Source organism: Oryza brachyantha, chromosome 3, assembly GCF_000231095.2.
Source record: "Oryza brachyantha chromosome 3, ObraRS2, whole genome shotgun sequence".
Lineage (NCBI taxonomy): Eukaryota > Viridiplantae > Streptophyta > Magnoliopsida > Poales > Poaceae > Oryza > Oryza brachyantha.
The window spans coordinates 2,462,984-2,480,508 of NC_023165.2; the positions used below are offsets into that span (position 1 = coordinate 2,462,984).

General features: G+C 39.3%; 2 protein-coding genes across 3 annotated transcripts; both read left to right on the forward strand.

The window, feature by feature from the left end:
• The first annotated feature begins 516 nt into the window (after nt 1-516).
• Nucleotides 517-5,870, forward strand: LOC102709155. 2 transcript variants are annotated; one of them, XM_006649354.3, is made up of 11 exons: nt 517-641; nt 1,028-1,327; nt 1,678-1,755; nt 1,853-2,424; nt 2,951-3,541; nt 3,622-3,776; nt 4,199-4,404; nt 4,494-4,627; nt 4,707-5,008; nt 5,104-5,207; nt 5,436-5,870. In XM_006649354.3, the coding sequence occupies exons 2-11, from the start codon at nt 1,045-1,047 to the stop codon at nt 5,504-5,506; spliced, it is 2,496 nt and encodes an 831-aa protein (XP_006649417.2). In that variant the 5' UTR covers nt 517-641; nt 1,028-1,044; the 3' UTR covers nt 5,507-5,870. The 2 variants fall into 2 exon arrangements, with proteins under 2 accessions (XP_006649417.2, XP_015691158.2); XM_015835672.2 differs by lacking the exon at nt 517-641 and having other exon boundaries at nt 1,210-1,327; nt 1,846-2,424.
• Nucleotides 5,871-8,223: 2,353 nt separating this feature from the next.
• Nucleotides 8,224-17,447, forward strand: LOC102709441 (kinesin-like protein KIN-UA). The gene is made up of 20 exons (XM_040522779.1): nt 8,224-8,371; nt 8,924-9,042; nt 9,154-9,276; nt 10,285-10,470; nt 11,209-11,430; nt 11,516-11,669; nt 11,746-11,895; nt 12,014-12,102; nt 12,572-12,784; nt 12,887-13,021; nt 13,190-13,366; nt 13,724-13,831; nt 13,929-14,054; nt 14,135-14,264; nt 14,348-14,440; nt 14,719-14,844; nt 15,179-15,304; nt 16,016-16,159; nt 16,880-17,008; nt 17,109-17,447. The coding sequence occupies exons 1-20, from the start codon at nt 8,224-8,226 to the stop codon at nt 17,246-17,248; spliced, it is 2,838 nt and encodes a 945-aa protein (XP_040378713.1). The 3' UTR covers nt 17,249-17,447.
• Nucleotides 17,448-17,525: the final 78 nt, after the last annotated feature.

The following is a 17,525-nucleotide window of genomic DNA, read 5'->3' on the forward strand; positions in this document are numbered from 1 at the left end:
TTTGATTCCAACCCAATTTGATTTGGACGTCAAAAACTGATCGGATTTCGTCTCGGCTTGGCTGTATTCTTTATGCTAAATTTTTGTTAAATTTTTCCTCAGCATTTGCACGCCACTTTCCGAACTAGTAAATGGTGTATTTTTTATAAAAAGTTTCTGCAGAGAAGTTTATCATCTCACAATTCTAAAATGAATTTTCAACTTCATAATAATTGATTACATCATTTATATTATTAATTAGCTATTGTAAAATCAAATGATCTTTCATGTTTCATCAATAATTTTAAAAGAATGAACCCGCATAGGAAGGGTAATCAGGTTCAGGTAGATGGGCTGATGGGCCGAAGCTGGGCTTTGGGTATGGCAACTGGAAGGATTAGTTTAAGCCGCCCCATCGCCATGGACCATCGTCTCCGGCTCAGATCCGTCCCCCGGAGCGCCACGGCCAACAGCAGCAGGCCGCCGGTCCCTCTCGTGCGCACGACGGCGCCGCTCTCCCCCCCCCCCCACCCCCTCACCCCAACCCCCCATCCCCACACGCGATCGCTCGCTCCCGGATCCCCCCCGCCGCCGCGCGCACTCTCTCCGCTCCGGCGGTTCTCCGAGCCCACTTGAGTTTGATGCCATAGGAAGCCCCCGCTGTAAGTGTGATCTAAGCCGCACCTCTTCTTCTCCTTCTTCTTCTTCAGTGGAGTGGGCAGTTGCTGCTGGATTGCTAGGCCTCCGCACCGGCGGAAATGCGCAGCGCAGCTGCTAGATCAGGCGCCAGCGTGGGGAATTGCTGCCTCGAATGGGCTCCTTGGGTCGCGGGTGGTTGCCTGATCTGACGTGAAGTCTCGTTGTTTTTGTCTCCACTGAGCTGCCGGATCGATGAATCCTCGTTGCCCGCGTTGGTTCTGTTTCTGTTTGTGGAACTGGAGCTCCCTGGTGCCGTACCATATGTTGGATTTCGTGCTGTAGGATGAACTGCAAACTTGACAAATCCTTTGTGTATTTCCGCCTTTTCACCCGCTTGCTTGCTTGGCAGGAGCTTGACGGCTAGAGATGAATTTCCTCTACCGAACTTCGCAGCCTGTGGTTCCTGAGCTGCCGCGGATTCCTGAGCAAGACCACTACAAGGATGGCCTACAAAGACCAGTCACAACTCTGGAGGGTCTTATTGCCGACGATCCATATCAGCCCTCTGCGTCAATTGAAGATGGAGACGCCAATAATGGAGCTGTAGATACCGGTGGGGACTCTTCGGATGTAGATTCGAAAAATCCAGCTCCTGCAGGAAAGCATACCGATATTTCGGATGACGAAGGATGGATCACAATTCCAAACAGTAGGTGCCCTCTGACTTGACCGTCTTTATTTTCATTAAAAGTCATTACTGGTGCTTAGCAAATTTTATCACACCATTGGTAAAATTATTGCAGTGCTACCTCATATTATCAGTTATCTGCTTATGGTTCGCTGAAACGTTCAATTCTTTACTGCGAAAACTTGGTCAATATGAAGCCATTTGTGGGGGATGTCTTTACAAGATCTGCTAATATTTTAAGTAAATCCAATAAATCATTTTATTTCTTTCTGAAGTGCTATGGAACATAAATTATGCTTTTAAAAGTGTCATAAACTAGTAACGATCGATCCTTCCGTATGGTCAGTAACATCTTCAATTTATTTCCACAGAGAAGCTTCCTGATGACTGGAATGGCCTTTCAGACATGTTGCAGTTACAGCCTCTGGATCGCTCCTTCCTTTTTCCTGGTAAGTGCATATTTCCTATGACATTACTCAGGGGGTCTGTCACTAGTGAATCATGCTTCTGTCTGGTTTCTTGAATCTGAAGTAGTTCAGTTATCAGGTGAGCAGGTTCATATATTGGCGTGCTTGTCAGCTTCTAAGCAAGATGCACAGGTTATATCTCCATTTAGAATTGCTGCCGTGATGTCTAGGAATGGAAATAAATCTAGTCATGTCACTGAAAATGGTGATGCTGATGGAAAAAATGGAGAGAACGGTTCTCAGGTTGTTGAGGATGACATGCAGAGTGTTGAACTCAATGGCGAAATGTCTCCTTCAAAACAAGATATTTTGGAAATGTCTCCTTCAAAACAAGATATTTTGGAAACCGAATCTTTCCTTCGTTTGGAAGACCACAAGCAACAAATTGAAAGTATGCTGCAAAGATTCAAAATGTCCAATTTTTTTGTTCGAATTGCAGAGTCAGATGAAGCTCTCTGGTCCAAGAAAAGACTAGCTGTATCAAAGGTGCCAGAAGAACAGTCATATTCAGATGGCCTGGAAAATAATAAGGCTTCAAGGAGTAATGCTTACAATACCATTTCTGATAAAGGAGTTTTTGATGGTAGCACATCTGGAGGAGTTGCTCGTGGTGCAGCAAGGTGCTATGCTCTGCAAAATGGAGATATCGTGGTATGAATGATCCTTCTGTTTAGTTACTTGGTGACACCATACACTAGAATTCCATTTAATGAATGCCTATTGGATGTTTATTTATGAGTACTTACTGCATAAATAATTGAGTTGGATACTTCAATGATAACTTCGCCAGGCATATAAACATGGTACCCAGAGACTGTTCTCATCTGCTACTTAATTGTGTGAGTCTTAGCCTCTTACGAGATTGTCAACGCTGGCTGATACAACATGCCATGCCTTTCAGTACTTATCTTTATTTTCTGCAACTTTATATTAATCACAGTAGCGAGCAATGTCCTGAGAATTTTAAAAGTCATATCTCATTACCTTAAGTGAAATCAGTGGATAAAAATTTAATATATGAATATTTCACAACTAATTAATCCAATAAGTATGACTTTTAATTTCTTAGACAAGCATGCCTTCTTAGAAAGAACGGACTAATCACTCATGTATTTGTAATTTTAGATATTAAACGTACGCTGATTAATCACTTATGTTCTTTGTTGGAAGGATGCAGGTTGTTTTGCAAGTGAATGTTGGTGTTAACAAAATGGAAGATCCTATGCTTGAAGTTCTTCAATTTGAGAAATCTTCATCTAACAATTACGTAACTGAGAATATGATCAATGGAGTTTCTAGTGGTGATGATGATCCATGTCAGGAGCTGCTAAGCTGGCTGCTACCTTTGGATCGGACACTACCTCCTCCTCGTTCCTTATCACCTCCTACTCTCAATCCTAGTGCATCACACAAGCAATCTTATTCTTCTTCTGGTTCTCAAATTTTTTCATTAAATCATTTCAGAAGCTATTCCATGCCTTCAGCCTCCTCCAATCAACTACCCAACATAAGGCCGCCACCAATTTCTGAAACTCAAGAATTTGTGCCTGAAAAGCCTGCAAAAACACCTGATATTATAAATGATGGACAGCTTTCCTTCAGAGGAGTTCCATTGGAGCCTGAACGATATTCTGTACGTTGTGGTCTAGAAGGTGTATATCTACCAGGGAAAAGATGGCAGAGAAAAGTTGAGATCATTCAACCAATTGAGGTTCATTCTTTTTCCGCAAAATGTACTGCAGAGAATCTTCTCTGTGTTCTAATCAAGGTACTACAAATACCTCTGTCCATTTATTCCTCTTCCTTAGAGAAGCTTCCAAACCTAATGCTTATATCTTCAAATTTCAGAATATTGCTCCACAGCATGTGAAAGACATAGTTGTATTCGTAGATGCGATTACAATTGTCTTTGAGGAAGCATCCAAAGGAGGTGCTCCTTTGTCACTACCAATTGCCAGTATTGAGGTTGGGCATGGCCACAGCTTACCAAATCTTGCACTCAGGTACATGCAATTTCTCATGGATTCTGCTCTCTACCCACCATTTCAGCTTCATGCAAAGAAATCGATTTGGTTCAGTTCCCCCTCTGAATCTACCACATTCAGAAGCCTGCATTTGTAGCCTTTATAGACCAAAAAAGAAAATCGCACCATGTTTTTGGCATCAGTTACTCATCTTCCTCAAATTTCCAGTTTTGTCTCAAAGAAGATGGTCTTATATGGCCTAGAACACTGGTTTAGTGGAAGCAGGACTGAATTAAATTCCACATTTCCCTTTTGCTTCCACCAGATTCTAGTAGTGAATCCATCCTAGTAATAAAGATGGTTGTATGTTAAGCATTTCTTGCAACTTATGCTAATCATTGAAGCTTCTGTTGAATTCTGGAAGCTTCCATCTTTCTTAAATGTCAACTCTTTCTTTCCAGGAGAGGCGAGGAGCACTCTTTTATTCTTAAGCCAGCAACTATGTCATCCAAGGACCGCAGGTTCAACAGTGATGCACCTTTGACTTTGTCACTCCCTAAGATGAATGGAGTTGCCACAAATGTTTCTGTGCCTAAGGTTGGCGATACCAGCGTCTCTCTCGCGGATCAATATGCTGTACTTGTATCATATCGCTGCAATTACACAGGTAAAATATTGAGCATGTCGATTAAGTGCTTCGTAACAAGTGTGGAGCTGTTAATCCTGACTTCCAACCTTTCTGGTGACCTTGTGTAGAATCAAAACTTTTCTTCAAGCAGGCCACAAGCTGGCGACCTTGTGTAGCCAGTGACCTTATGATCTCTGTATCATCAGAACTGTCTTTACGGAATCCTATTTCTAGTGCTCGAGTTCCTCAACTCCCAGTGCAGGTAATTCCGGTGCCTTTTCAGGTGTATTATGAAGATTCTCCATGTTTCACTTTGATAATAGTCCATTGTTGCTTTCCAGGTCTTAACCCTCGAGGCTACTAATATGACTTCAGAAAACCTTACGGTAACAGTTCTTGCTCCAGAAGCGTCTGGTTCTTCTTCAGTTGTATCCTTGAACTCAGCTCCAACCACGCCAAATAGTTCCTATGATAATCTTAACGAGTCTGGTAGAAGATCTGGCTTGGGTAAACATCGAGCTGGTTTTCGTAGATTGAATTCGGTCCTTGCTGGCTCTCCAAAAGAAATTGACAATGGAGGAAATAGAATAAGCACTTCTGGAGGCTGTACTCATCTGTGGTTGCAGAGTGCAGTTCCTTTAGGGTATTGATCCTGACCTGCTTTTGTTTTTATGAACATCTCACGTACATGTATTTCTATGCGCTGAAGAATAACATTTGCTATTGCCATTGTGGTAGGTGTATTCCTGCACGTTCAAGCACCACGGTCAAGCTTGAGCTACTTCCGCTAACAGATGGGATCATTACACTGGATACACTTCAAATAACTATAAGGGAGAAAGGTATACATTTTTCCTTGCGAGCATAGCAAAAATACAGGAAAAGCCAAACAATTAGTGAGCATTGAGAATGAAATTTTCTTTTCACAATCTGTTATAATATAAATTTCAAGATTATTAGGATGTTAACATATTTCCCTTAAAAATGATTGAAAAAGAAAGGTGTGTGGACTATAGTGAAATCTATTCGATGTTTCATTCTAATTCATGTTAGATATCTTTCTACAACAGGTCTTACATACATACCGGAGCATTCCTTGGAGATATATGCGTCATCTGCGAGTTTAACAGGAAGTTCATAGTCATGTGAGAGTAGCAAACAGTGCAATTACTATCTTGGCGAATTCGGGTCTGGGGCTCAACCTCTGCGAAGAGTGTGAGGCCACTGGGCCAAGTGTATTGTTGCTCATTTGTATAGGATTTTTGGCATAGAGGCTCCTACGGGCTACGGCGGGATCTCTAAGCAAGATAAAGCTATTTCTTATACGTGGGGGATTTTGCTGCCGTAAGTGGAGAAATGAGCACAATGCTTTGTCTATAGACTAAAGTTGGGTTTTCCAATCCATTCATACACGGGGTTGCTGAGCTACTAGTGTTGTCTATACAGGCCTATCGAAAATCTGTAATGTTGTGTTGCTTAGTTCAGATTCCATTTTTTGTGGTGTTCGTTTTTGTTCAGTGCCCATCTTTTATTTGATAGGTAGATGTATCATGTGATATGTATCAGGAATGGAGAAATTTGCGGATATCTTGACTATGGCTTGATCTTTGTTCGTACTGAATCGCTGTATTAGCTCATTTCAGAATTGTGCTTATTGTGTTCATTTCGTGAACATCTCAAAACCTCCATGTATGCTTAGATACCACCTAATAATATATCTTGTCGTATTGCATTAAAAAATATAAGTATTTCTTAATTGTTAATACGGATTAAGAAAACACTGGTATTTCTTAATAAATGAGAAATTGAATAGGAGGGCGATTGTTTGCGGAAAAAAACTTTTATATATGTATTATTAGCGATCTAAAAGTCAAAATTAAAAAATAAACTTCTATGAAAAAAGACAAAATTAACTTTAAATTTAAGATAGAAATTTAATTTTTGGTTTATAAATATAAGTAAAAGCGAAAAGATAAGGGACGTATAAGTGTGAAGTGTAGGTAGGGACAAGAAAGGAGACAAATAAATGTGAAAAAAATAAATGTGAAATAATTGATGGGGGTGTACAAGGGTAGGCGGGGATCGAATAAAAAAATAATTTATAAATAAAATTTATATATATGTTCGTAATGATCTAAAAGTCAAAACTAAAAATTAATCTATGATAAAAAAAATTAAAACCGACTCTAAATTTTAGATTAAAAATTTAAATTTAAATTTATAAATATAAGTTGAGAGAGGAAGTAGTTATTACTCTCACGGATGAACAGGGATGACACCGTGTAAAACAGTAAAAGAAGCAATGCAACAAGATAACCACTGGTTCCAAATCATTCATAATCAATATAATAGTCAATTCATGTAATAGTTACTTACAAAATATTAATACCTGGTCCCACATGTTATATACATACTACGTCTTGAAGCCTATGCTATAGCTGACTATAGATCTGTAGCTAACTGTCCTTCTCTTTTCTCTTTATCTCTTTAAAATACTCCATCTGTTCCAAAACAAATCAACTTTGCAGTTTTTAGATACAATGTTTGACTCTTCATCTTATTAAAAAAAGTTATGATTGATAATTTTATTTTTATTAGATGATAAAATGTAAATATTACATTATGTGTGACTAATTTTTTAAAAGTTTCTTGAAAATTTTTCAAATAAGATGGATAGTTAAACGCTTGACATAAAAACCGAAAAGTTAGTTTTTTCGGGGATGAAGAGAGTATGATTTAGGGAAAGTACAACAGTATAGATGGTTGTTGTCTATTTGACACATACAGACAGCTAAATAGATAGCTTGTACAATGATTTGTCTATTTGTTTGTCTACAAAATATTTAATTTATCATTTAACACGTATATCAAGGTAATCAATAGTACTAGTGAATAGACGAGACGCAACATACAACAATACTAGCGATGTCGGTTTGGCATTGGAGCACGTAATCCTGCCATCTCTTCACGAAGAGACGTTGTGGTCGTCTGTTAGATGATGAGGGTTTTTTTTGCAAATTTCATAACATACAGACAGCTTAGAGCAGGTATAGTAGCATGCTATAAGTATATTTTAAAGAGATAAGAGAGGAGAGAGAAGAGAGATGGGCTACTAATTTGTAGCCAGCTGCACGCGGACTCCAAGACAGAGTATGTATATGACATGTAAGACCATGTAGTAATGTTTTATAGACAAATATTATATGAATAGGCTATTAGATTGACTATAGATAAATTGGAGCTAGTTGTTGGCTATACTATTTAAACTTGCTCTTAAAGACAAGTGTTATACCTGCCCTAATAGCTACTAGGTTAAAGTTAGCTATTGTACCGGCTCTAATCACCACCACCGGCAGCAAAGGCAGCGCCAGCGACACCCCACTCCCACTCACGGGAGGTGTCAGTCGTGGGGGCATCCTCCGCCGTTGGATCCATAACCACACGCAATATCAACCCTCCAACCACTCACTAAACCCCAAAAACCGACAAGCGTCAGTCGCCGCGGGCATCCTGCACCGTTGGATCGACCCACCTCACCCAGTATCAACCCTCCAACCAACAATAATAAACAATTCAAAGCAGGAGAGAGCGTTACAGCGTCGCGAGCGCCTTCTCCTGCAAGCCACCACTCCGTTTCCGTCCTCTTCCTCTTCCGCCCGCCCGCCCGCCGCCCGTCGTGCGCGCCTCAACTCAAACGCGCACTCAAAAAAAACCCCAACGCCTCTCTCTCTCTCTCTCCATCTCGCCGCGGCTTCCTCTCTCTCTCTATCCTTCGTTCCCCGCCGCCTCCTCCCGATCCCCCCGCGCCCCCGCGGCGACGGCCGAGGGGGGATAGGCGGCGTGCTTGGGTTGGGCGCGATGGCGGCGACTGGGCGGGCGTCGGTGCGGTCCGTGGAGAGGCACGGGGCGCCGCCCCGAGCCGCCGGGCGCTCCAGGTCGGTCGCCCCGCACCGCAGGCCCTCCCACTCCCTCGCGCGGCCTGCTGCTGACAACGACGGGGACTCAGGTACGTCGTCCTGTGCTGCTGAGCGCCGCTCGATGAGCCGGCTGGTCCGCACCCCCCGTGAATGATCGGAGAGAGCACTTCGTTGGTTCGGCGGGCGCGCGTATTGTGGTTTTCGCTATTCGTAGTTTTCGTCGGAAGCGCGTACTGATGGTTTTCGCTGTTCGTCGTTTCGGTCGTTTTTTCGGGAAAAATCGAAATGGGATGGGGGTACTTGCAACGGTGACGGGGATGCCATTTTCGTAGGAGGGGTGACCATTTATACATTTCAGCATTGGAAGTTTACTATTACAACAAAATCGCAATCATATGAACACAGTAGTACTATGTCACCTCATTTCTATCCACTTGTTCATTTCATGTTTGTTTAGATAATATGTGCGCTTCTTCATACTATTCGCTCTGAATCTGCGCGCTGTTCATCGTGCTGCTAACATAAAACTTTCTTCTAGATAACTGTAACCAGTTCAGTTTTCTCGAATTCTGATGGGTCGAAGGTAGCGTAATATGCTTTATGTGGAGTTCGTGTTAATACAATATGTTTTCAGAATTGATAAACGGTCTTCTACACAGATTCGTGCAGAGTGAGAGTTGCTGTAAGGCTCCGACCAAAGAACTCTGATGACTTAGCTCATGGCGCAGATTTTGATAGTTGTGTTGAGTTGCAGCCTGAGGTATGCACCCTATTTTACCCTCTGTAGTCTGCACCTCATTATAAAGCAATTAACACCACTACCTTATTAGCTACTTAATTACTTATTGGTTGCTTGATTTAATGTCTGTAGTGTAAGAAGCTGAGGCTAAAGAAAAACAACTGGAATTGTGAATCATATAAATTTGATGAGGTTTTCAGTGAAAACGCTTCGCAAAAACGAATATATGAGGTCGTTGCAAAGCCTGTAGTTGAGGTAAGTTGTATGTGACCACCCTTTTATTTTCACATGCAACGTACTGCTAACCATGAACAACACATTTTCATTGCAAATGCCTTTTTTAAAACTGAGCCAGTATTTGCTAGTGTTGTATTAAGTAGAGGAAGAAATGTGAACAAATTGACCACGCTGTAAAAGGAAAAGTGGACAAGCCAGTGGAAACTAAGCCGATATTCTCTCTAGATCTTTAGCTCCACATGTGATCCACATTCTTATCTCATCTTTGATCTTGCACGTGACTTGTGTCTGCATCTCCTTGTTCTTGAATACCCACCTATTTCTTTCATACCATATCTCCCATGCTATGAGAATATGAATCCAGCAGTGATTCATGGCGATCATGTGCCAGGTTTGCGAAATTGCAATCCATTCGTGATGCTATTTTCTCCCAAATTGCACGTGTGATACTTCAGTCTTTGAATAGATATTGCGCTGTTTCCAAATTCCTGTATCAAAGATGCTATTTTCAATCATCCAAGCAGATTGGCAGCTCAGTGGTTCCTGGAGTTTAGAGAAGAGCTGTCGGTCTGGAAGGAGGCAGGTTTCTTCAGGGAACCGGCCGGAATTGGCTAGCTGGTTTGGGTTCTAGTTGGTCCTTCAGTTTTTAGGCTTTTGGTCTTACCCCGGCTGTATCTCTACAGTTCTCTGGACTGATAGCTGTTTTCCTTTTTGTAAATTCCCCTATTTTAATGAAAATTGGGAGCTCTTTCTTGGGCCTTCCCGGCAAAAAAAAAAAAGTTGGTATAACTTGATTACTATGAGGAAGTGTTTCTCTTTGGTGCCAAATGGTGTACGACAGGACTGCAACTATGCCTTAGGGGTTAGGAACACCCTTTTTTTGTTGCTAGTAGGAACAAACTATTATTATGTGCATGGAAATTGGATTTTCCTTTTAGCCTATTACTAGATTATGACCCATTTGCATATGGTATTTGACTATATTATCCTGAGAAAATGTAGAAACTATTCTGATAAATCTCGCAGAGTGTGTTAGAAGGATATAATGGGACCGTGATGGCTTACGGTCAAACAGGTACTGGCAAGACATACACAGTTGGTCGGCTTGGAAAAGATGACCCTTCTGAACGTGGAATAATGGTCAGAGCATTGGAAGACATCCTTTCTGTCATGTCTTTGGAGACAGACGGTGTGGCAATATCATTTCTTCAGGTTATATTCTCGACAGAAGTTATTTGTTATTAAACATATATTATTATTTCTTACTGATAGGCATCATTTTTATTGGCATGAAATGGTGGAACTGTTTCTACTTTCTTATTATCTAGGAATCTTCAAATATGCTTGATTAATGCAAGAAGTCATATTTATATGCTAATCATTACATGATTGCCATGCCATATCGTCACATACATTGATATTAGTGGTGACTAGTACACATTTGTATAATCAACTTGAACAAACAGATTATGGAAAACAGAAATCAGCAGTGGTTTGTTGTGTATTAATACATTACATTAAGTAGGTTATGTATAACAGGACATGTTTGGATGTTTTACTTTTCACTCATCTGATACCTAATTCATTCTTGGGTTTTAGTATTTTCACTCACTTTAATCCTAATCCATCCATAATTCCAGGTATTTTACCATGTGATGGTTACTCACGTAGAATACACTCTACAGAAATGTGTGTGTGTGTTGTTGGGGGGGGGGGGCGATGGCAGAAGGCAATTTATCATTCTAGATAACTTGCATAAGAAACTGGACAAATGGGGGATGACATGTTATAGTTCATTGTATATTGCAAATCAGTAAAAACTTGACATGATTCATTTAACCAAGTCACAAGTAGATTGTGCATATGCTTCTATCTCCATACTTTTTTTATGAATAATAGGAATTGATCTAAGTATCTCCATGCTAATGTGTATGTCTATTTAATTTATAGTTGTACTTAGAATCTGTGCAAGATTTACTCGCTCCAGAGAAGACTAATATTCCAATTGTTGAGGATCCAAAAACTGGTGAAGTTTCTTTGCCTGGTGCTGCTATAGTTGAAATCAGAGATCTTGAACATGTTTTTCAACTTCTCCAAATTGGTGAGATGAATCGTCATGCTGCTAATACTAAGATGAACACGGAATCATCTCGTAGTCATGCTATTCTCATTGTATGTTCTTCTTCCTTGATGTGAGTATTCTATTTTAAGTTCTAATGTGAATTACATGTCGATGTGAATTTGATATTCTTTTCAGATTCATATACAAAGAAGTTCAAGAGCAAAAGATGAAAGCACTACCTCTCTTCCTAATGGTACAGGCGACCTTTTTTCTGATAGTTTACCACCTGTTCTCAAGAGCAAGCTCTTGATTGTTGACCTTGCTGGATCAGAACGCATCGATAAATCTGGTAGGTATTATCATATACTGACACAAACTTGTTCATATTTTATATTTTTTTGTAAAGGTAACCTTTTGTCTCCCAGGAAGTGAAGGCCACATGATTGAAGAAGCCAAGTTCATCAATCTTTCATTAACATCTCTAGGCAAGTGCATTAACGCTATAGCAGAAAATAGTCCTCATATACCAATAAGAGATTCGAAACTTACAAGGATACTGCGTGATTCATTTGGAGGTATCATTTCCTTTTTGTTTGTTATTTGACTTGCTTATGGTTGTCCAAACATCGTGGCTACTTTTATTTCACCACGCCATCATATGTTAAACTTATTTACTAAAATCTTCAATTGCAGGGACTGCTAGGACTTCACTCATTGTGACAATAGGTCCATCTGCAAGGCATTTCTCAGAAACTTCAAGCACAATTATGTTTGGGCAACGAGTAAGTGTAGATTGGTCAATATTGCATTGCTTTCTATTTTATGGAACCTATTCTTGCAACTAACAGTAATGACAGCATCCATAGCTTCTCTCAATTGATATATGATGGTTAACTAATATATAAATTCTACTCCGTCCCAGTTCAACAAAATTTGCCATATTCCTGCCTTACTAACATGATGCACTTAGTTTTAAGGAGATAGAAATGCCATTTCAGCTGCTTTTAACTGTAGAAATCACTACATTGAACTGAGCAGCATTAATTTGCATGCATTGCAACTGTGCATGTTGCGTTATACTAACCCACTTGTTGATTCATGCAATCCACTTGTTATCAATTCCTCTTCAATTGAATTCAATGGCTCTGGTTATTTACTCAAGAAATTGATGTTGTCAAGTTATTTCATATAATTTTCTTGTGCATTTTTGTCTTATAACACCACATTAAGTAGGTCATTTTGTGAATTCAGGCAATGAAAATAGTGAACACAATAAGGATAAAGGAGGAAGTTGATTATGAAAGCCTATACAAGAAGGTAGAACGTGAGGTTGACCATCTCACCTCAGAGATGGAGAGGCAGCAAAAGCTCAAAAACAGTGAGAAAATGCAATTGGAGAGGAAACTCAGAGAATCAGAGGCATCCTTGAATGATTTAAAAGTTACATCTGCCGTGAAAATTGAGGTATAATTCTTCATATAGCAATTTTCCAAAAAAAATATCTTTGAGTACATAAAACAACTTGCTTCAGGGAATTATAGATGTGAAATGTGATTTATATACCAGAATATAGAGATGGAAAAGCATCAACTGGAATGTACAGTCAAAACATTGATGATGGACCTTGAGAAAGAGAAAGGCAAAAACAATCTTTTATCCGAACAAATCATTTACTTAGAAACATCGTTGGGTGAGAATAAGGTAGATTTTCCTCTGAAATATTATAGTTCTCTCTTATGCAATGTTTTTTTAATTTTTAATTTGATGTACTTCTGCTGAAACTGAGATGAGAATTTCTGTTTCAAGAATAATTGAATTTCTGTTTCAAGAATAATTCTGCAGTTCTAACACAAGATTTGTTGTTAGTAGCAAAAACAGCTTGAGAACATTTCAAACACAAATATTCTTGCTGATAAAACTAAATCTGATGAGAAGAAAATAAGAGAACTGTTGAGGCAACTAGAAGATGAAAGATCACGTTCTGCTAGCATGAACGACCAATTAAGTGTACTACAAGAACTGAGTGATGCTCAGAGCTATGTTCAGGTAAACTTTCAGAATTTACTGCTGCACCTATGTTTTAGACTTGTAGTCAGATAGTTCTTTTGCTTTGATACAGTATCCTCATTTCTCGACCAGGTCTACTTAGGTGTCTCCAACCATGAACCCCCTTTCTCCCAACTGGACTTAACACTTGAGCAGCCCTCCTTTCAATTAGCTTGGGCCTGCCTTGGGCTCTTTACAGTATTTTTTTTTTTTTGCTCTAATGGCCTTTTGGTAGCATGTCCTTGCAACAATTTATGTTTTGGTGGAGGAATTGGTTGCATCCTATAGGGTTTTGTTTTAGCAAACACATCCTATATGAATTTTGAAAATGCAAACATGAGGACATCCCTGTTGCAGGCAAATATGACCTGTGAATTGGAAAAGCAGCTTTCCAGAACCACTGAAGAATTTACGAGTCAAATATGCTCACTCGAAGAAAAAATTGCTGAACTCATATCAGAGAAGGTATGGTAAAAGTACATAAACAAATGGATATAGATGCTTAGGTTTTCTCAAATTTGTAACAATTTCCATACATATTTTTATTTAATTATTCTTTTAGGAGTTGGTGTATGAAGAACTGAAATCCACACAAGAGAAGGTGCAACAGGAAATGAGACACAGACAGGGCCTTGAAGATGAAATTCTAAGGCTGAAACAATCTTTGGCTGATAATTGTTCTGAAGAGGTACCCTTTTTGCGTTATAACCTTGGCATTCTTATGCTCATTTTAAATCATACTCTTACGTCAAGCTCTCTCTTTGACAGTCTAAAGCATTATGCGGTATGGTTAGATCAGGATCTGGGTTAGGTCATGTGCCTTTTATGTCTAAATCAGGAAAATCCAGAGAGTTTCTATCTAGCCAGAGAGGTAACATATCAAAGATATTTGAAGAAGGTACTTTTCCTTGTGGTACAATATCAGTACACCTTCTTTTGTGTGTAGAATCTTGAATTGTTTTTGATCCAATTGGCATTCAGTCGGTCTTCCAAATGTCCTGGCTCTATTGAAGTCTGAGGAAATAGAGGTGCAGATCCATGCTGTAAAAGTGGTAGCTAATCTTGCTGCTGAAGGTATGGAACTTCATGTGAAACACTGACTTTCCGTCTAATTTAAAAATGTAGACTTCTTTGGTTATAACATCTGAAAAAGTGAAAGAGGCATATTGTTCAAATTGTTTGGACTAATGTATTGCTACTGTTCCATATGAAGTGTGTAATCCACACCTAGCCAGAATCTTAAAGCAGTGCTTTGTTTCAGATATCTGCTGTGTATATTATGTTCTCTCCTTTAGAAGGTAACTGTTGTAACATATAGTCAATTGTTATCACCTATTCATTTGAGATTGCAGACATTAATCAGGAAAAGATCGTTGAAGAAGGAGGGCTGGATGCTCTTCTGTCACTTCTAGAAACATCAGAAAATACCACAATTCATCGAGTCACTGCTGGTGCCATTGCTAATTTGGCAATGAATGGTAATGTCTATTTCAGTCTGTCCCATCAGAATTATTTTTCCATGTTTTGTCAAAAGGAGCTATTGTTTCATTGCATAGTTGGCTCACTGCTGGTAATATGGCAAATATGGAAATGTTTGTTAATCGGTGTGCCATGTGTGTTATAATCTTTCATCGGATGTCTTTCACACATGCCTAATCACCCAGTCATTGCACTGAGAAGGAAAGCTTCTCAGTAGGTTTCCTGCATGAGATCTTTTACTTATTTAAACTATATATGTTATTATTCAAATTTATATTGTCATATTTTAGAAAATGAACAGATGATAACTTAAGTTGATCCTTGTAAGTGCAGGATCAAACCAGGGCCTAATAATGAACAAAGGAGGAGCTCGATTATTAGCTAATGTTGCATTTAAAACCGATGATCCTCAAACGCTGCGGATGGTTGCTGGTGCACTTGCCAACTTATGTGGAAATGGTACAACTTATCTTTATTTTATCCATTATAGCTGACATTACAGTTGGTTTATCTAAAATATTCCTTTTAATGTGGAAATTCATTTTTCTTGAATATCATGTAGTGTGTAGAGTTATGAACCTTCATTGTGGATCAGCAGGTGTCACTTATTGTTATGAGCACACTGGTTCCGTTTGACTATGTTGCTAGCGTCATTCCAAATACTACTATTCCCTAGATCCCTGGCCCTGGTTCCACCACACCAGATTTTACAAGATAAAAATTCAAATCCAATTTTTGAATTTTGGACCAGTACTGGATGGTAATTGTGCAGATACCAGCTGGAAAAAAATTTGAAATTTGAAATTTGTTGGTTTAGTTTATATCCTTCCAGGCTTCCAGCCAGTAAGGCAGTAGTCACTCCTAACCTATACCTAGTTCTGGACGGCTTACTGGGAAGCTATTTGAACCCTGGCTACTAGTAATTCAGAACTGAAGATAAGAACAAAAATAGCAATGTGGAATGTGAACAAGATAAGCTTATGGCGTTTTACTGGTCAAACTTGTAGATTGATGCACTGGATATGTCAAGCTGACATACATTTTTGTCATTTATGTTCTTTTAAGAATCATGTAATTTCAGTGGGGTCGATGTTCCTCTTATGAGGGTGAACTACTGAATCGTACCACTATGGAATATTGACAATGTCTGACCTGTACTTTTTTTTACAGAAAAGTTGCATGTTATGTTGAAACAAGATGGTGGAATAAAAGCACTTCTAGGAATGTTCCGGAGTGGACATAACGAAGTCATAGCTCAGATAGCAAGAGGAATGGCTAACTTTGCAAAATGTGAATCGCGAGTAATAAGTCAAGGTCAGTAAATTCTCTATTACTTGTCCTAAATATCAATAGAGCCCCTTATAGTTGCATTGATATCGTTTTTTAATTTAATCTGTTTGGATAGTTCTGGCCGATCTGGGTGTGGTTGGACAGAGGAAAACATAGTAGAGCCTGATATATATACATACTTGAAATATACAGTACATCTATGCATATAGTGTTCACAAGAACACGAAGCAAAAACATTACAAGAGTAGCCAATCATATACGCTTTGTTTAGTTTGCAAAAACATCAAATTAAGTTTTTGGACACTCATTTGAAGTATTAAACGTACTCTATTTGTAAAACAAATTTCAGATTCCGCCTAGAAACCGCGAGACGAATCTTTTGAGTCTAATTAATCCGTCATTACTGCATGTTGTTACTGTAGTATTTATGGCTAATCATGTTCTAATTAGGCTTAAAAGATTAGTCTCACGATTTCCCGCATAACTTTGTAATTAGTTTTAATGTTCATGTATATTTAATGCTTCATCTAGGTGTTTAAAGATTCGATATGATGTTTTTGCGAAAAGTTTTTGCGAACTAAACGGAGCCTAACAAAACAATATATCCTAAATATGCCCTTAACGGGGTAAACCTTGAACACTATGTGAAACTACTGTGCCCAACTCTTCTTCCTGAAGATAATTGTGCAAACTTGATATATTGAGTTCGTGTATCCAATATTTTTGCCATTCCACCCAAAATAGGTCACAGAAAAGGGAGATCCCTCCTCATCGAAGAAGGTGTTCTTAATTGGATGGTGGCCAATTCGTCAGCGTTTTCTGCTTCAACTCGAAGACATATTGAGCTTGCCTTTTGCCATTTAGCTCAAAATGGTACGTATAACTGCCTAGCTGTCGAACTTGCCTCTCGCCTTTGGATCCCTGTGTATAAGCTCACGCATCTGATGTTCCTGTCACCTTCCCATCTTTGCAGAAGATAACGCCCGTGACATCATTCTAACCGGAGGGATCAAGGAGCTCATTCGCATCTCAAGAGAATCATCCAGGGACGATACGCGTAACTTGGCTAAAAAGGCATTGAATTCAAATCAAGCTTTTTTGGAGTTTCAGTGATTTATTTTTTATTTTAAATTATTTTACATTTGGCAGAGATTGTACCCCGATAGTCCTTATCCCTTGTCTAGCCCATTATACTCTTCCGCTGTTTAGTCCTTGTTACATAAATGTTTAGGGAACTGTACTGAACCGCAATTGCAAAGGTAACCATTACTAAGCCAGCCAAAATCATCATCCTCACCAACTTGGATCTGGTTCTTGCAAAAAATTCTCATGAATCAAACCGACGGCATGCTGACACGTAAAGAGGTGCTAGGGTACAGTTATGAGTATT

Bases quoted from the DNA above. Each gene is read 5' to 3' on its own strand.
- LOC102709155 (XM_006649354.3), top strand. From the start codon at position 1,045: ATGAATTTCCTCTACCGAACTTCGCAGCCTGTGGTTCCTGAGCTGCCG. The intron at 1,328-1,677 runs GTAGGTGCCCTC...TTATTTCCACAG, and splicing joins ATGGATCACAATTCCAAACA to AGAAGCTTCCTGATGACTGG. The intron at 5,009-5,103 runs GTATTGATCCTG...CCATTGTGGTAG, and splicing joins CAGAGTGCAGTTCCTTTAGG to GTGTATTCCTGCACGTTCAA.
- LOC102709441 (XM_040522779.1), top strand. From the start codon at position 8,224: ATGGCGGCGACTGGGCGGGCGTCGGTGCGGTCCGTGGAGAGGCACGGG. The intron at 9,043-9,153 runs GTATGCACCCTA...TAATGTCTGTAG, and splicing joins GTGTTGAGTTGCAGCCTGAG to TGTAAGAAGCTGAGGCTAAA. The intron at 11,670-11,745 runs GTAGGTATTATC...TTTGTCTCCCAG, and splicing joins AGAACGCATCGATAAATCTG to GAAGTGAAGGCCACATGATT.